A 16224-nucleotide genomic window follows, 5' to 3' on the forward strand; every position below is an offset into this window, starting at 1 on the left:
AGATGTGTATTCTAACTTTGGCCTTGAGTCCATTTATGTTAATCCTTGGACAATTGGCCAGTAATATTTAGCAGGATGGTTCTGTGTGAATATTTTGTGTTAACCATCCAAAATATAAAACAAATTTCTAGTTCAAAACATGTTTTTCATTCAAGTTTTAATAAAGTATGACAACTCTTTGAAGAATGTGTATCTATTCATACATTTTTTAAAATTCCAGACAAGAAATGATTGACAAGAAAAACCAACATAAGCTTATCCAATGTTTAAAAGCATTTATGAACAACAAGGTAAGACATTTGTTTTCATCAAAATAACATGTAATTTTGTTTAAACATTCAGAATTTTCCCTGTAGTCACACTCATGGTCAATCACTATTCCTAAACAAAAAGTGTTACATAGCTAATATGGAAATTCACTTCCATGTGTTATGTATCTGTAAGAGCTTATTTATGAAAATCTAATGTTAATCAACATTTCGTTGATTTTTAGGTTTGACATTTGAATTTTGGATTATGTAAAATGTTACATTGTGCACTATTCATCTTCTAACTTTAAGTTTACACAATGTAAAATCCATACTAAACTAGCTACTACAATTGTGAGCATCTGACTGAATTTTGTACATAGCACAAGATATGCATGTTGCAAGGTCAACAGTTCATAGTGCACATTAAAGAAAAATGTTTCCCAGTGTTGTTTGAAAATTAAATTGTGAAACTGAATGATTTACCTTGTACAATGACAGATTGAAGATGGGCTAAAGCAGTGATTTGAAGTCGCAGAGAGTATAGGACACATTAAGAATGTATGATGAATTTTGCGTAAATTGGGATAAGTTTCGGGGGTGTTGAAAGCTAACGTTTTTAAGTTGATTCAGTAGGTTACAAAGCCTATGTAGCTGGACAAGAATTTGCAAGATAGATTTGTGATTTTGTATATGGAGGAGAAGCATACCATAGTTTTCGAGATCAGGTGGAGCAAATGCATGGGAAAAATGCTTAACAATCAGTACAAAAATTATTGAGCAGTGTTGGAGAGAGAGAGGATTCACAAGTTAATGCATTCTTTCTCATACATTGAACTAGATATTATTGCATTTAACCTGATGATGATGATGGGATTTGAGCTTCAGTGCATCTAAATATAGGTTGCTCTTACCTAAACGTCAGGGTTGCATTCCTGAAAATCCAACCTTTATGTGGGATTTCCCAAAGGAATAAATGTTGAAATTGGAGTTAGGGTCTGTTGGTCCGTCCCTGTAGATGGAAGTACAGTACTTAAAAATCTAATTCCTATACTGGTTAGTAAAGTAACTGTTCATTCCAGAAATAAAAGACAATAGCATTTGTGCATGATGTGTACTGATCTAATGTGCATTTACCTTTAAATGGAATTGCAGTACATTTATCTCCAAGTATGTTTCGTTTTTATACTGTTATTTAAGTTTTAAAAATTGAAGATACATATAACATTCTATTTAAAGTAGCTCCTGTAGTGGATCCACTGACAATAGAGCTGGGGGTCTGCTACCTTGTTTTGAGGAGCGTACCTCGGGGATTGTGGTGTGGGGGTGTCTTTTGATTGTATTTTTTATTCCTGGCTACATTTCTGAATGGGATGCTGGCCAGTGCTGTGGTGTTTCTGCATCAGATTGTGATTCATGGTTTGTTGCAGTGTTCAGGGATCTTTGTCTGTGTTGTGATGAAGATCTCTCTTGTGGTGTTCTGCTGGCCGAGGGCTGAAATCTGACATAGGAGGCCCTACCAGGGACCGAGGAACTGGGGGGGTGGGGGGAGGTGGCGGTGTTGTTGCTGAGCTTAACTGTGGCTGCTAACTTGTGGACACAGTGTATAGGAAGAGGGGAGAGGCAGTAGGGGAGTGATAGGAGAGATTGAGAAAGAGGAGGAGAGGTGAGTTGCCGAGCTTGGTAGTAGCTTGTCCCCAAGAGGGCGCATCAAACTCAAAACTAGTCCTGTGACTCCCAATCGGGGATTGGGGCCTGCTGACCTCCAACTAGATTGGCGCCCAGCAGACCAGGGCAGCTACCAGTTTCAAACTACGTTGGCACCTGAGGGATTGGACGCAGGTAGCTGCCCAGTTCAGAATAAACCAATACTCCATGGTTGAAGGGCTGCCAAACCTGGCAGTCACTGATTCTGTTGTGTGCGGGAGGTAATGGCAGCCTGTGCAGGGTCTCAGGGAGAATACTGGTAAATGACAGCTCTGGCAGGTGATCTGGGGTCAGGTGAGTATGGTCTCCTCAGTGAAGACCTTGGACAACAAGCAGCATGGCTGTAGGTTGGAAGGCTCAGAGCAGCCTCAAGTCTGAGAGGGAGGTATTGTTCCAAAATGACACCAATTCATTACAGCAAAATAACTCGAAAGGGGCAAACTTAAGTATGGCCTCCCTGTAGATGCAGATTAAACTAGATTTATTACAATCTCATTTTAAACGAAGCATAATTTGAAACTTTCCAACTTTGTAGGATCAACAGTGAAATATTATAATAATATCCATGGTGGCAGTCATCGTGTAGAATCTTGTCCCTGAAATTGATTTGTGGTATTAAAGATGGCAATCTCATGCAAAATATACGTAACTGCAGGACATGGAAGGAGAACAGGACCGTTCGGATGGGTATGAGTAGAATCATGAGTCAGCTGTATCATAGAGACACTGAGGAGATGGTATCAGCAAAGAGAATGAATTCCAGTGTTGAACTTGGGAAGGGATAGAATTGCTTATGACCACATACTGCGGCTGAATGCATGTTGGTGACTTAAATAAAGACAGTTTTACTGCCATGAGCAGCCAGTCATAGGCCTATAAAGAAAGATCTAGCTTTAGGTAAAATATTGAATAGAGAAGCTATAAGGGAAAGTAGACGTTTGATTCAACCTTGCGTGAAGGGTGCATTTCTTGTTGGTCACATGTTTGACAACAGAGTTCCATATATGAATGTTATGGTTAGACATTTAATAAAGCACTGCAATATCACTTCAGAAAGCTCTTTGTCTTACCTATAACTTATCTGTTTCTACATAGTTTGGTTTGCAAAGAATACTTGGCGATGAAAGGAGCCTATTATTATTGGCAAGAGCGATTGACCCAAAACAAACAAACATGATGATAGAAATTGTCAAAATTCTGTCAGCAATTTGCATTGTTGGAGAAGAAAATATGTAAGTTGAACATGTATTTGTTTTCTACACATATGCATTATCTGTTAGTCTATTTAAAAAGAAGTTCAGCATTTGATTCTGAAAACGCCGTTAAATTTTCCTTTTTAAATACTTTTTATTTGTTGCCTATTATGCTACGTTTGATGAGGTCAGGGAGGAGAAGCGAGGCATGTGAGAAACAAATTAATTTGTTGAGCTCTGAAGAACATCATCTAAATACATTTTCTTTTGATTCTATTATTATTTATTTGTTCCACCTTGAGTTTTCAGCCCGAAAACGGGTCCTTGATGATTATTTGCCACACCACAGTGAAGTGCTGTGATTATTTAGTTGCAGGTGGGGCAATGAGACAGATCTCACATCTAACTCAGCTGGAGATCTAAACCCATGCTGTTGCCATTAGCCTGACTGACAAGTAGTTGCTTTGCTAACTGACTCCACATGGATGTTTTTATATCATTTGAAAGAAATTTAGAAGCTGAAACAAACCTATTAGTGGATTTTCTTTTGAATCAATCTGTGTAATGTGTTATGACACAGATCTGGAGCAAGTGGGGCTTGAACCTGGGCCTCCTGGCTCAGGGGTAGGGATGCTATCACTGCACCATGAAAGACCTCTTACCAGTGGATTTTTAAAATTTGAGCTGTTTTTCTAATCGACTTGTTTAGAGATGTTGTTACACACCTCTGGAGCAGGTTGCATATGAAGTTAAGTTGCACGGTTCAGGGGTAGGTACCACTGCATCCACTCCTCATAGTAGATAATCATCTCACTTTAAATAACCTGATATTTTTTGTTTTTTGCAAAGTAATTTTTTTTTGTTCTGCCTTTCAATTCGAGCTGTTAGGAATTTGATCACGGAACAGTAAAGTTTCAGTCAGAGCAAATATTTATTGATTCTTTGAAAAGTGAAAGTTATATAACTTGGCAAGAAAACAAAGCTTTCTCAGTAGAATTAGTAATCTTTAGTGGAACACTTCAAAAATATTTCTATTCTGTGGCATCGGAATCTACATATATATTTTGGAATGTGTTTATTGAATTTAAATCAGTGTTAATCCCCTAGCTGGCTATAGTAAACAATTTGCTATGCTACAGAGTATTGTTTTCACTGACTGAGCTTGGCAAGCATTATAATATTTTACTGATTATTATAATCATTATAAATGATTATTTTAATATGAAATAGATTTTCTCCACTTTCAAAAATTCAGTTTAACTATAGCAATGTACTACTTAACTTATTTATGACTAGAGAAAAATTAAAAGGAAAAGTGTTTCTACATCATGCTATGACTTTTTCTATAATATTTTAGCCTTGATAAAATCTTGGAGGCCATAACTACAGCTGCGGAACAAAATAATAGAGAACGATTTGCACCCATTGTCGAGGGATTGGACAATCATGAAGCACTTCAGCTGCAGGTGAATTTTTGTTCTTTGTTCATTGAGTAGCATTAAGTGTACATGTCGAAGGCACACTTTGTCCGTGGCAATTTATTTAAATACTTTGTGTGTGTTAGTGCTTTCATTTTGTTTCATTAGTTGTTCATTGATTGGGAGTGGGTATTGCTGGCTGAACCAGCCTTTATCACCTGTCCCTCGTTCCCCTTGAGAAGGCGGTGCTGAGTTGCTGCCTTAAACCGCTGGAGACCCACAATGCTGCTGGATTTTGATCCAGTAACACTAAAGTAATGTTTATACGTTTCCATTTCAGGATGGTGAGTGGTTTGGAGTGGAATTTGCTATTGTTCATCTTCCCATGCATTTGCTGCTTTCCCACTTTCAGATGGTAGTGATTGCAGGTTTGGAAGGTGCTGTGTAAGCAACCTGTGTAAATCTCTGCAGTACATCTTGTCGATGGCACACACAGCTGCTACTGGCGTTCAGTGGTGGAGGGAGTGAATGTTTTTGGATGTCATGTTAATCAAACAGCTTTGTCCAGGATGACTTCAAGCTCCTTGTCTGTTGTAGAAGTTATACTCATCCAGTTAAGTTGGGAGTATTTCATCATGTTCCTGTCATATGCTTTGCAGCTATTGGACTGGCTTTGAGGAGTCAGGAGATGAGTCACAGCTTGCAGTATACCTAGTCTCTCTGTTGTTGTAGATGGTCATGGACTGCCACTTGTCAGACCAAGCCAACAAGTTGTCCAAACATGTATCTGAATGTGGAGTGCTTCAGTATCTAAGAAGCTGAAAATAGTGCCAAACATTGTTCAATTATCAGCAAACATCTTCCATTATGACCTTTTAATGGAGAATAGTTTACGATGAAGCAGGTGAAAGTGGTTGGCCCAAACTCATTACCCTGATAAACTGCAGAGGTGTCCAATAGTTGAGGTGACTGAACTTCAGCAACCACAACCCTGTTAATATGTGTGAAGAATGACTCCAATCAAAGAGATTTTTTCCCCGATTCCCTTTGAATCCAATTTTGCTAGGGCTCTTTGATGTCACACTTAGTCAAATGTAGTCTTGACATCAAGGGCACCCACACTCACCTCATCTCTGAAATTCAGTTCATATGTCTGTATTTGAACCAAGGCTGTAATGAGGTCAGGAGCTAAGCGACCATTATGAAACCCAAAATCAAGTCTCAATGAGCAGTTTATTGAAAAGCTGTTTGATAGTACTGTTGATGTGACACCCCTCATCTTTTTACACATATGCGTTGCATATCTTTTATCTGATATCATACCTGACATGATCACTGATTTGAAAAGAAAATCTGAGACTGTCAGCTTTGTCAGCTCAAATGTTATGAAACTCTGACCTTTCTTCTGCCAAATTCACTGTTCTTTTTACACTAGTATAAGACTCAGTTTCACAAATGTGTGGAGAAGCCATATGGCGGGTGTTAGCAACAGTGCCATTTTGACGTGCAGCATCTTCCTCCGACTTGCAGGGAAACAACAGAAAGTTTATTCCAAATGGCAACTGGTGCATGTGCAGACTGGACCCGTGACATCAGCTGGCTGCAAGAGAATTTATGTGCATATTGGAAGTAATACTGGCAAAACACGGTACTACAGTTCCAGAGGAGAAGACATTTTGATGATTCAGGCTGAGAATGATAGTTGACAGCAGGATAGTAATAGAGGTGGAAGTGGAGTTGAGGAGGCTTCATTAATATGTTATGATAGCTTCAAGCACCAAATGAGGCTTGTCCTTGGTTAATCCCAAATGAGGCAGCTACTTCCATTGCTTACGAATGACATCAGCTTTATGGCTTTACATGCTCATTTCTTGCACTGTTTCTTGTTTGCATGATTTGCAGTGGTGGAAAAGTCATCCATAGACTCTCTACAGTGTGGAAACAGGCCCTTTAGCCCAACTAGTCCACACTGACCCTCTGATGAGTATCCCACCCAAACCTATTCTTCTACTCTATTACCATACATTTATCCCTGAATAATGCACCTAGACAACACATCCCTGAACCCTATGGGCAATTAAGCATGGCCAATTCACCTAACCTGCACGTCTTTGGATTCTGGGAAGAAACAGAAGCATCCAGAGGAAACCCGCACAGACACAGGAGAATGTGCAAACCCGGGTCCCTGATACTGTGAGGCTAACCACTAAATCACCATGCTGTGTCAGATGATATCAGCTTTCATGATCAAATACAACTGTTTTGGGATTTATAAGTTGCTAGTCGTTTGAAGCTTTCCAGCAAATTTAGATAGTTTTTCCTCTTGTGCTTAAATTATACTAGACATTGATCAATGGTACTTAAATTTCGACTAACATAACAAATTGATCTCAGGAATCTTAGGGAGTGTTGTTCCATTTGCAAGCACAGCAGCATCAGTGCTGTTGCTGAGCACAGAGGCTGGTAGCACTTATCTGATGAAAATTCCCTGGAAGAGGCAGCATATTCCCCTGATCTACTCTCCTAACTAGAAGTGAAGATCCATAATGTTGCAACAGGATAAGTTTCAAATGAAAAAGTAAATCACTTTATTGTTTTCCACCAAGTTTATAGGAGATTGTTGCTGTAGTAAAAGAAAATCCTCAAAATTTAATCAAAGTTGATTCCGTTCCACAGATGTCTCACCCTTCACATTTTAAATATGTCAACTATATGGTAATAGTGCTTCCAAATTTCATCCGTATTTTTAGAATCTTGTGTGGAAAGAAAATTGTGTTCAAGTTAGAGCATAAGGTTATATGATGTAGGTAGGTCATTCAGCTCATCAATTCTGTTCTGCATTGTATTTATGGAAAACTGTTTCACAAAATGCAAAATATAAATTGCGAATATTACCATTTTAGTATCAGATTGAACTTCATGGAAAATGTCTGCTAGCTTTGTTGAAAGTATAGTTTTATTGAATAATTGGATATTGTATTCTATTCTGGCACTTTCTACACCACCTTAACTAATCCCGCTGTTTCGGTTTAAGCAGAACCTTCAGCCCACTTTTGGCTAATTAAGGTAACTATATGTTATTGGTGTTTTTGCTGTCATTTACAGATCTTTAAGCAGTCATATTAGTTTAGAACATAGAACATAGAACATAGAACAATACAGCACAGAACAGGCCCTTCGGCCCACGATGTTGTGCCGAACTTCTATCCTAGATTAAGCACCCATCCATGTACCTATCCAAATGCCGCTTAAAGGTCGCCAATGAATCTGACTCTACCACTCCCTCGGGCAGCGCATTCCATGCCCCCACCACTCTCTGGGTAAAGAACCCACCCCTGACATCTCCCCTATACCTTCCACCCTTCACCTTAAATTTATGTCCCCTTGTAACACTCTGTTGTACCCGGGGAAAAAGTTTCTGACTGTCTACTCTATCTATTCCTCTGATCATCTTTTAAACCTCTATCAAGTCACCCCTCATCCTTCGCCGTTCCAACGAGAAAAGGCCGAGAACTCTCAACCTATCCTCGTACGACCTACTCTCCATTCCAGGCAACATCCTGGTAAATCTTCTCTGCACCCTCTCCAAAGCTTCCACATCTTTCCTAAAGTGAGGCGACCAGAACTGCACACAGTACTCCAAATGTGGCCTAACCAAAGTCCTGTACAGCTGCAACATCACCTCACGACTCTTGAATTCAATCCCTCTGCTAATGAACGATAATACTCCATAGGCCTTCTTACAAACTCTATCCACCTGAGTGGCAACCTTCAAAGATCTATGTACATAGACCCCAAGATCCCTCTGTTCCTCCACCTGACCAAGAACCCTACCATTAACCCTGTATTCCGCATTCTTATTTGTTCTTCCAAAATGGACAACCTCACACTTGGCAGGGTTGAACTCCATCTGCCACTCCTCAGCCCAGCTCTGCATCATATCTAAGTCCCTCTGCAGCCGACAACAGCCCTCCTCACTGTCCACAACTCCACCTATCTTTGTATCATCTGCAAATTTACTGACCCACCCTTCAACTCCCTCCTCTAAGTCATTAATAAAAATTACAAACAGCAGAGGACCCAGAACTGATCCCTGCGGAACTCCACTTGTAACTGGACTCCATGCTGAATATTTACCATCTACCACCACTCTCTGACTTCGACCGGTTAGCCAGTTTTCTATCCAATTGGCCAAATTTCCCTCTATCCCATGCCTCCTGACTTTCCACATAAGCCTACCATGGGGAACCTTATCAAATGCCTTACTAGCTCTGTCATTAGTACTTGACAAATTTGGAGTTCCATAAAGTGGTGGGGAGTGTGGCTGAACAAAGAAACCTTGAAGTGCTGGTTCGTAGTTCCTTGAAAGTGGAGTCACAGATAGATAGGATAGTGAAGGAGGAGTTTGGTATGCTTGCCTTTATTGGTCAGTGCCATAATTGGAAGTGGACCATCACTTCGCCCTTGAACCCCATCCTTCCAACAGCTACAAGGACGGAATCCTGCTGGTCCACCCACCAATTCTCTGCCATTTCTGCTACCTACTGTCAGAACCAGCCACCAGAGCTAAATTTCATTCTGCAAATACCATTTCCTCCACGACCCCTCGTTCGGTCCATGCCCCCACCAACCTACCCTTGCCACCGCAAGAGGTGTAAAACCTGTGCTCACACCTCTCCCCTCACCTCCATCCAAGGCCCCAAAGGGTCCTCCCATGTCCGGCAGAGATTTTCATGCAGCTCCAAATACACTGTGTCTGTTGCTCGTGATCTGGTCTCCTTTACATTGGGGAGATGGAGCAACACTTGCGAAACATTTCAGAGAACATCTCCGGGGGACACGCACCAAATCCCACTGTGGCCGACTACTTCAACTCCCCCTCCCATTCTGCTAAGGACTTGCAAGTCCGAGGTCTCCTCTACTGCAAGATCCTAGCCACCCACGATTGGAGGAAGAATGCCTCTTCTTTCACTTCACCAGTTGATTTCCTCACTTCCCCCTTCCCCTCACCTTCTCCCAGATCTGCCTTCTTGAACTGTCCTACCTGTCCATCTTCCTTCTCACCTATCAGCTGCACAGTGCACTTTGACCTATCACCATTAACCCCAACTTCATCTGCCTATTGCATTTCCAGCTACCTTGCCCCCCAGCCCCATCCCGTCTCATTTATCTCTCAGTCCCCTTGTGTGCCCTGCCCCCTTCCGACAAAGAGCTTACGCTTGAAGCATAGACTCTCCTGCTCCTCAGATGCTGCCTGGCCTGCTGCGCTTTTTCAGCGGTGCACTTTTTGACTCTGATCTCCAGCATCTGCAGTCCTCACTTTCTACTCCTTTATTGGCCAGTGCATTTAGTGTAAGGTTTTAGCTGTACAGGACATTGATTAGGCCTCTTTTGGAATATTTTGTGTATTTCTGGCCTTTTGCTCCTAGAAGGATGTTGTGAAACTTGAAAGGGTTCGGAAAAGGTTTATAAGGATGTTGCCAGGGTTGCAGGTAGACTGGGACTGTTTTCCCTGGAATGTCAGAGGCTGAGGGGTGAGCTTATAGTGGTTTATAAAATCATGAAGGGTATGAACTAGGTAAATAGACAAGATCTTTTTTACCGGGATGACGGAGTGCAAAACTAGAGGACATAGTTTTAAAGTGAGAGGGAAAAGACTTAAAAGGGACCTAAGAGGCAACTCTTTCATGCAGAGGGTGGTGCGTGTATGGAATAAACTGCCAGAGAAACTGGTGGAGGCTGGTACAATTGCATCATTTAAAAGGCACATGCATGGTTATATGAATTGGAAGGGTTCAGAGGAATATGGGCCAAATACTGACAAATCAGACTAGATTAATTTAGGATATCTGGTCAGCATAGACAAGTTGGACCGAAGGGCCCGTTTCCGTTCTGCACATCTCTATGATGCTAGGCTGTATAACTTAACTTAACCCATGCTTTGTTTCTGTGAAAGTCAATTTGTTACTTTCACATGCGTCAGGAAAGTATTGTCCTTTTTTTTTCTTCCTCTTCTCACATTTGAGTTCAATCTGAGCTTCCATTGTTAATTTGATTGCACGGTTTTGCACCCTTTTATGTAGAATGTGTTTTGTCAGATGTGATAGTTAGATCTCTGATAAGAGTTTAAACTTTGGCAACAGTTCCCAAAAAAGTGGTTGTAAAATAAGACTCATTCTCTGTCGCCATTGCTTTTGTCAGAAAAGTTATAGACCAGTAATTTGTCCTTTCATACGTGCTGGTTGGCTGTTTTAAAAATTTATAACATTAAATGACTGATGTTTGGCCTCATTGCCTGATAAAATTCTACTTATAAAGGTGTGCTCGTGCCAGAATTCTCTCAACATCCTCCACAGTCCTGAGGATTTTATATTTTTAGTGCATGGAATGTGGAGAGTACTGAATTTAGAAGAGATTGCCAAAATATTCGGACATATTATTGATGCAAATATGAATCTCATGCAGAAAGCATACCTCAATTGGTTTTCCACCTTGGCAGTTCAGGAGATTGAACAATTTTGTTAAATTTCATATGAATGGCTAAGAAAGACTGCCATTTCATGAATATATAGATTGCTCATTAGTTGGGTCAATATTGCTAAATACTGGTTTGTGGGAATGTGTTGAAAAACTTGTCACTTACTGTGCTTTCCTGAGATCTTCCCCCAGGTTGCTGTTTGGTGTGGCCAACCTCCAGACTTCTAAATAAAAATCATTTATCACTTAAGTGGTTAGCCCACTCGGAAAGTTGATCTTTCCCAGTTTAATCCATGTGTAGCAGCGCACTGTTGAACACTATTTAGTATGTATCTGAATAATGCAATGTTCTGGACTTGGAACACACTATATATGATCGTTTTTACAAAATCAACTTAATTGTTTTTGGGCATTTTATCAGATTATTTTGAAGGACATGAAAGAATATTAATTTTGAGGGGCTTGGAAGTGTTTTGTCTTTTTCATATCAATCTACCCACTTACAGTGTGCACAATAAAGCATATAGGTAAAAACAATGACTGTAGATGCTGGAAACCAGATTCTTGATTAGTGGTGCTGGAAAAGCACAGCAGTTCAGGCAGCATCCGAGGAGCAGTAAAATTGACGTTTCGGGCAAAAGCCCTTCATCAGGAAGAAATGCACCTTCCATTCTACTCATCTTGAATATGGAAAAGCTGTCAAGGATATAAGTTCTGAGCTTGCTATTGATTTTGTGCAAATTGGAAATATTTAGTGGATGGTCACATCCTCAAAGGTGTTCGTCACAACAGGATGAGACTGCTCAATCTGTGTATGCTTCTGGTACATACAGCTGAATGTGGATATATCATTTAGCAGAGGTATAGTAGTGTTTCAATTAAGTTTCTGTGCACAGTTTCAAGGCCTGTGCTATCAATCCAGATAATTAATGTTTATATCTCGATATTCAATAAAAATGAACAGAGATTAAATTGCTGTACACCCCAAACATTTATGTACAATTAGTAAGGCACTTTTTTTTCCCCCTGCTCTGTCTTCTGTGCGGTTCCAGTCCAACATCAGTGATTCTCTCTTAACCACTCTTTGCAGTGGCCTTTCTGTTTCAATTTGCAGGATAGTTGCCTCAGGGCAGTGGGAAAGTTGTTAAATGCTGACCTTGCCAGTATAGCCCACACACTGTGGAGAATAAAGGACAAGTAAAAATATGCATGCCAGATAATCCTATAATATTTCTGAAGACACAAATTAATTCTTCAAATGCAATGATCCTTCCATTATGAAATTTATGCAAAAGTGCATCAAATTGTGCTGTAAAGGAAATATTTGAGCATCTGTTGATATTGATTGTTGCATCATTTAACAGTTAATTGGAAATGTTGCAATATTATGATGGCTAGAGTTTGTATCTTAGTATTCTACTCCTGCTACCTGTTTTTATGGAAGCTCCTCAACAGTATTGTGGTTGTAATTTATCATCGAAAATTTGACATTATTATGGCATATTTTGAGGTACCAACCTGTAGATGTTTTCCTGTAATTTATCTAAGTTCTTCGGTAATTTGATCCTCCATTACTATTTTTCATTTGGATGTACTGTAAATAGTAGCCTCTTTTCAAGTTGTTATTTAATTAGAAACTTTAGTCGTCTTTGTTTCATGACATAATGACCTGAAATGTAGTGGATGTTTCTTCCTTATGGGGAAGAAAAGTCATGGCAATTTATATTACTTTAATTCAACTATTAACATTTCTGATAATTTGCGATTTTTACAGGAAACATGGGTACATGTCACAGGATACAATAAGCATGCCACCAAAAATTTGGGGATTTTTTAAATATAAAGTTGCCTCATTTGGCAATTGCTGGCCTTATTTGAGAGTATCTGATTGGAGTAGAGAATGTGGTGCTGCAAAAGCACAGCAGGTCAGGCAACATCTGAGGAGCAGGAGATTCGACGTTTCAGGCATAAGCCCTGATGAAGCCTTGGATGCTGCCTGACCCACTATACTTTTCCAGCACCACACGTTCGACTGTGATTTCCAGCATCTGCAGTCCTCACTTTCTTAGAGTATCTGATTTGAGTGTGGCATTGGGGTAACACATAGAAAGAAATCATGCCCTTGACCAATTGCTTTTTATGAATGGCTAATAGAGCATCCTTATAAGGATGGAGTGAAATATCACTAAACAAATTGATGGTAATTTGCAGGTGAATGAAGAAGACTTTTAATCACTGCTTCTTTATTGAAAAAAGAAAATAAGGCTAAAAATGTAATACATACAAAAATAAATGCTCACCATGTATACATGTTTTTGCATATCCTATTTGCTAACTTGAAGGGTTTGTATTAGTGTGCAGGTTATTTATATGTTAATTCTGTCCAGAGTCCATTTTGTTCAAACCAAGGTATGTTAATGAAAGGCTTTATTATGATTTTTGTCTTCTCTTGCTATCTCTGATTTGTCCCTCAAGCCGTTTGTTTATATTTGAATAAACTTCATTTATCTTACCATTTATATAGTTTATCAGAAATCTATCTTGCAAAATACTGCAGTTTTGTTTTATATCTATACTTTTTCTCCAGGGTCTGATTTTTCAAGAGTCGTAGTACTGTTAAGATAGAAATGCATCACCAGAAAGAGGAATTTCTCCTGTAATTTTTTTTTAAATTTCAGAGCATACATCCAATTTCTTTTTCATGAAATCTATAAAATCAGATTGATTTTTGGAGCAAATTAAAGGTAGCATCTTAAATTAAATAATGTCATGAGTTTTCTGCTGGTCAGTCTCATCACAAATTCAGAATGTGAATCCAATTTATAATCCACATTTATCAGCTCGGACTAATTCCAAGAATAAAAGTCTGCAACTTCAGCAGCATAGGAATCATAACTGAAATATTGAATTTTTTATGCCAGTTTTCAAAATGAAGTTGATATTTATTCAGTTTTTCTCATTGATTTTGAAAAGATCAATGAGAAACTGGTAATAGCAATTAAAGAAGGAGCAGAATGTTAAGCGAAATGTAACCATTGCAATATTTCCAATGAAATGCTATTTAAGCATTATTTGGGAGTTTACTCTACACTTTTAGTCTGATTAATTTGCACTCATATTTTTTATCCTTGTGATCATCGTTCAGGTTAAATAATTAGCTCGTCCCTCATAGTCTTTATTTTTGCTTCTGCAGATATGAGATCTATAATTTTTCATGCTACCTTTGTGACTTGGAATTTTTAAATTCCCAAATGAATGATGATTTTTTTTGTTAAATGACTCACAAAGATCTGGTTTTCTTGGTGTTGAGTCCATGCCCAATTTCAACATGATGTAAAGAGTGCAGGTACTCTCAAATTTCTGGAAATTTAAAATCATGTTTTACAAACTAGTTTGCTGATCCCTGTCTATCCGGTTTGCTGAGATTATTCTTCTGGCTGGCCAGGTCTTGCTGCCCCTCGATTTTCCTTCCTGAGGAATTATCATTTGCTGCAGGAGGCACAGAGCTACTGGTTCACAACTTATAAATTTCTGATGTATTGTTTAATATAACAGTTCATGTCAACTGATCAAAATGGTGAACTGACAGTAGTGTGGGTTTTGCAAATGCTTCTGAGTTGCAGGATTTCTTGTTCATATGGTTTTTACATTTCAGAATCATAAGATTTTTTATTTTGAATAATGTTGGGATTCTTGAAATCTAAATAGTTACAAAAATACGTGAAGAAATCAAGTTTTTTTTCCCCATCAGAGTTTATGTGGCAGGGGCCATCACATGTTTGTCAAGTATCGATCTGAGGAGAAAATTATTTTCTCTTTCTCTGTTTTAACCTGTTTTTATTTCTGTTTTTATTTCTAAAAATATCTACCTTAGAAAAGAAGGCAAGTTTTAAAAAAAAAATTGCTAACTAGCAGAGTTTCTTCAACTGAATTATTTTTAAGAGTTGTGTTTGTTGAATTTTGATCTGCAGAGTGATTATTTTTACTTTTAAAAAAGATAATGTAAAAACAATACATGAAAAGGGAAAGATTATTTATATACCTGGTGTAAGCCTACATATGGACACTGGAAAGTCTTTTTTATCCTTAGATTGAAAACTGCATGTTGGATTATTTCAGGAGATTTTTTTCCATTTGTTCAGTTAAGTGTTTGATTTCTTTTTAATATTTATAGGTTTAATTTTTTTAATTTCATGCTTAATATTAAATCTGAGAGTAAGGAAAGTTTTTTTTTACATGTAAGCTATTGAGAAATTCTTTTTAGATTTAAAGTCACTGCGGGCAAACAAACAAAGTGTGAAGACTAATAGATTTAGAGAAGTGATCACGCAAGAAGAACACAAAAATATATGGTTGACTGTCAGGAAAGGTAAATAAAGGAACAGGAGAATCGATGTTTTGGGCATAAGCCCTTCCTGAAAAAGGGCTTATGCCCGAAACGTCGATTCTCCTGTTCCTTTGATTCTGCCTGACCTGCTGCACTTTTCCAGCAACACATTTTTAAGCGCTGATCTCCAGCATTTGCAGTCCTCACTTTCTCCTGTCAGGAAAGGTAAGAAGTGGTTTAGAAGTCTCCTGCAGCTATTCCTGTCTCAAACAGATATTCCGTTTTGGGTGCTATTGAAAGAGAGCCTCGCAGAGGAAAATGGAACATAGAACTTTTACAGTGCAGTACAGGCCTTTCGACCATCGATGTTGCACTGACCTGCAAAATTACTCTGCCCATCTAAACTAAACTATTCCATTATTGTCCATATGTATGTCCAGTGCCCATTTAAATGCCCTTAACATTGGCAAGTTGTTCCATGGCAGGTCGTTCCATGCCCCAACTACTACTCTGAGTAAAGAAACTACTCCTAATATTTGTCATAAATCTTTTACCCCTAAATTTAAAACAATGTCCCCTCATGTCAGCCTTCACTGTCCAAGGAAAAAGGCTCTCACTGTCCACCCCATGTAACCCTGTACGTCCTGATTGTCAAATTTAAAAGGATAATTGTTCAGGGACTCTCCTATCTGGGGTGTAGATAGGAGATCCTGCAGCAGTGAACATGAATCTAGGATAATATGTTGCTTTCCTGGTGCCAAGATTAAGGATGTCTCAAAACATTTGAAACATATTGTCAAAAGGGAGAGTAAGAAGCTGTAAGTTGTTGTAAACGTTGGCAGGAATGGGTTCGG

General features: G+C 38.9%; 1 protein-coding gene across 5 annotated transcripts in view; it reads left to right on the top strand.

The window, feature by feature from the left end:
- Positions 1-16224, top strand: part of diaph2 (diaphanous-related formin 2) — a 780284-nt gene that overhangs the window by 252278 nt on the left and 511782 nt on the right. For all 5 annotated transcript variants that reach the window (XR_011964075.1, XM_072594677.1, XM_072594675.1 and 2 more), the window contains 3 exons: positions 221-290; positions 3051-3187; positions 4506-4614. Coding sequence is in view for 4 of the 5 variants with exons in the window: in XM_072594677.1 (XP_072450778.1) it covers positions 221-290; positions 3051-3187; positions 4506-4614 (316 nt within the window). In the remaining variant the exon portion in view is untranslated. The remainder of the gene's footprint in view (positions 1-220; positions 291-3050; positions 3188-4505; positions 4615-16224) is intronic.

The sequence above is a fragment of the Chiloscyllium punctatum genome, chromosome 25, assembly GCF_047496795.1.
Source record: "Chiloscyllium punctatum isolate Juve2018m chromosome 25, sChiPun1.3, whole genome shotgun sequence".
In the NCBI taxonomy this organism is placed as follows: Eukaryota; Metazoa; Chordata; class Chondrichthyes; order Orectolobiformes; family Hemiscylliidae; genus Chiloscyllium; species Chiloscyllium punctatum.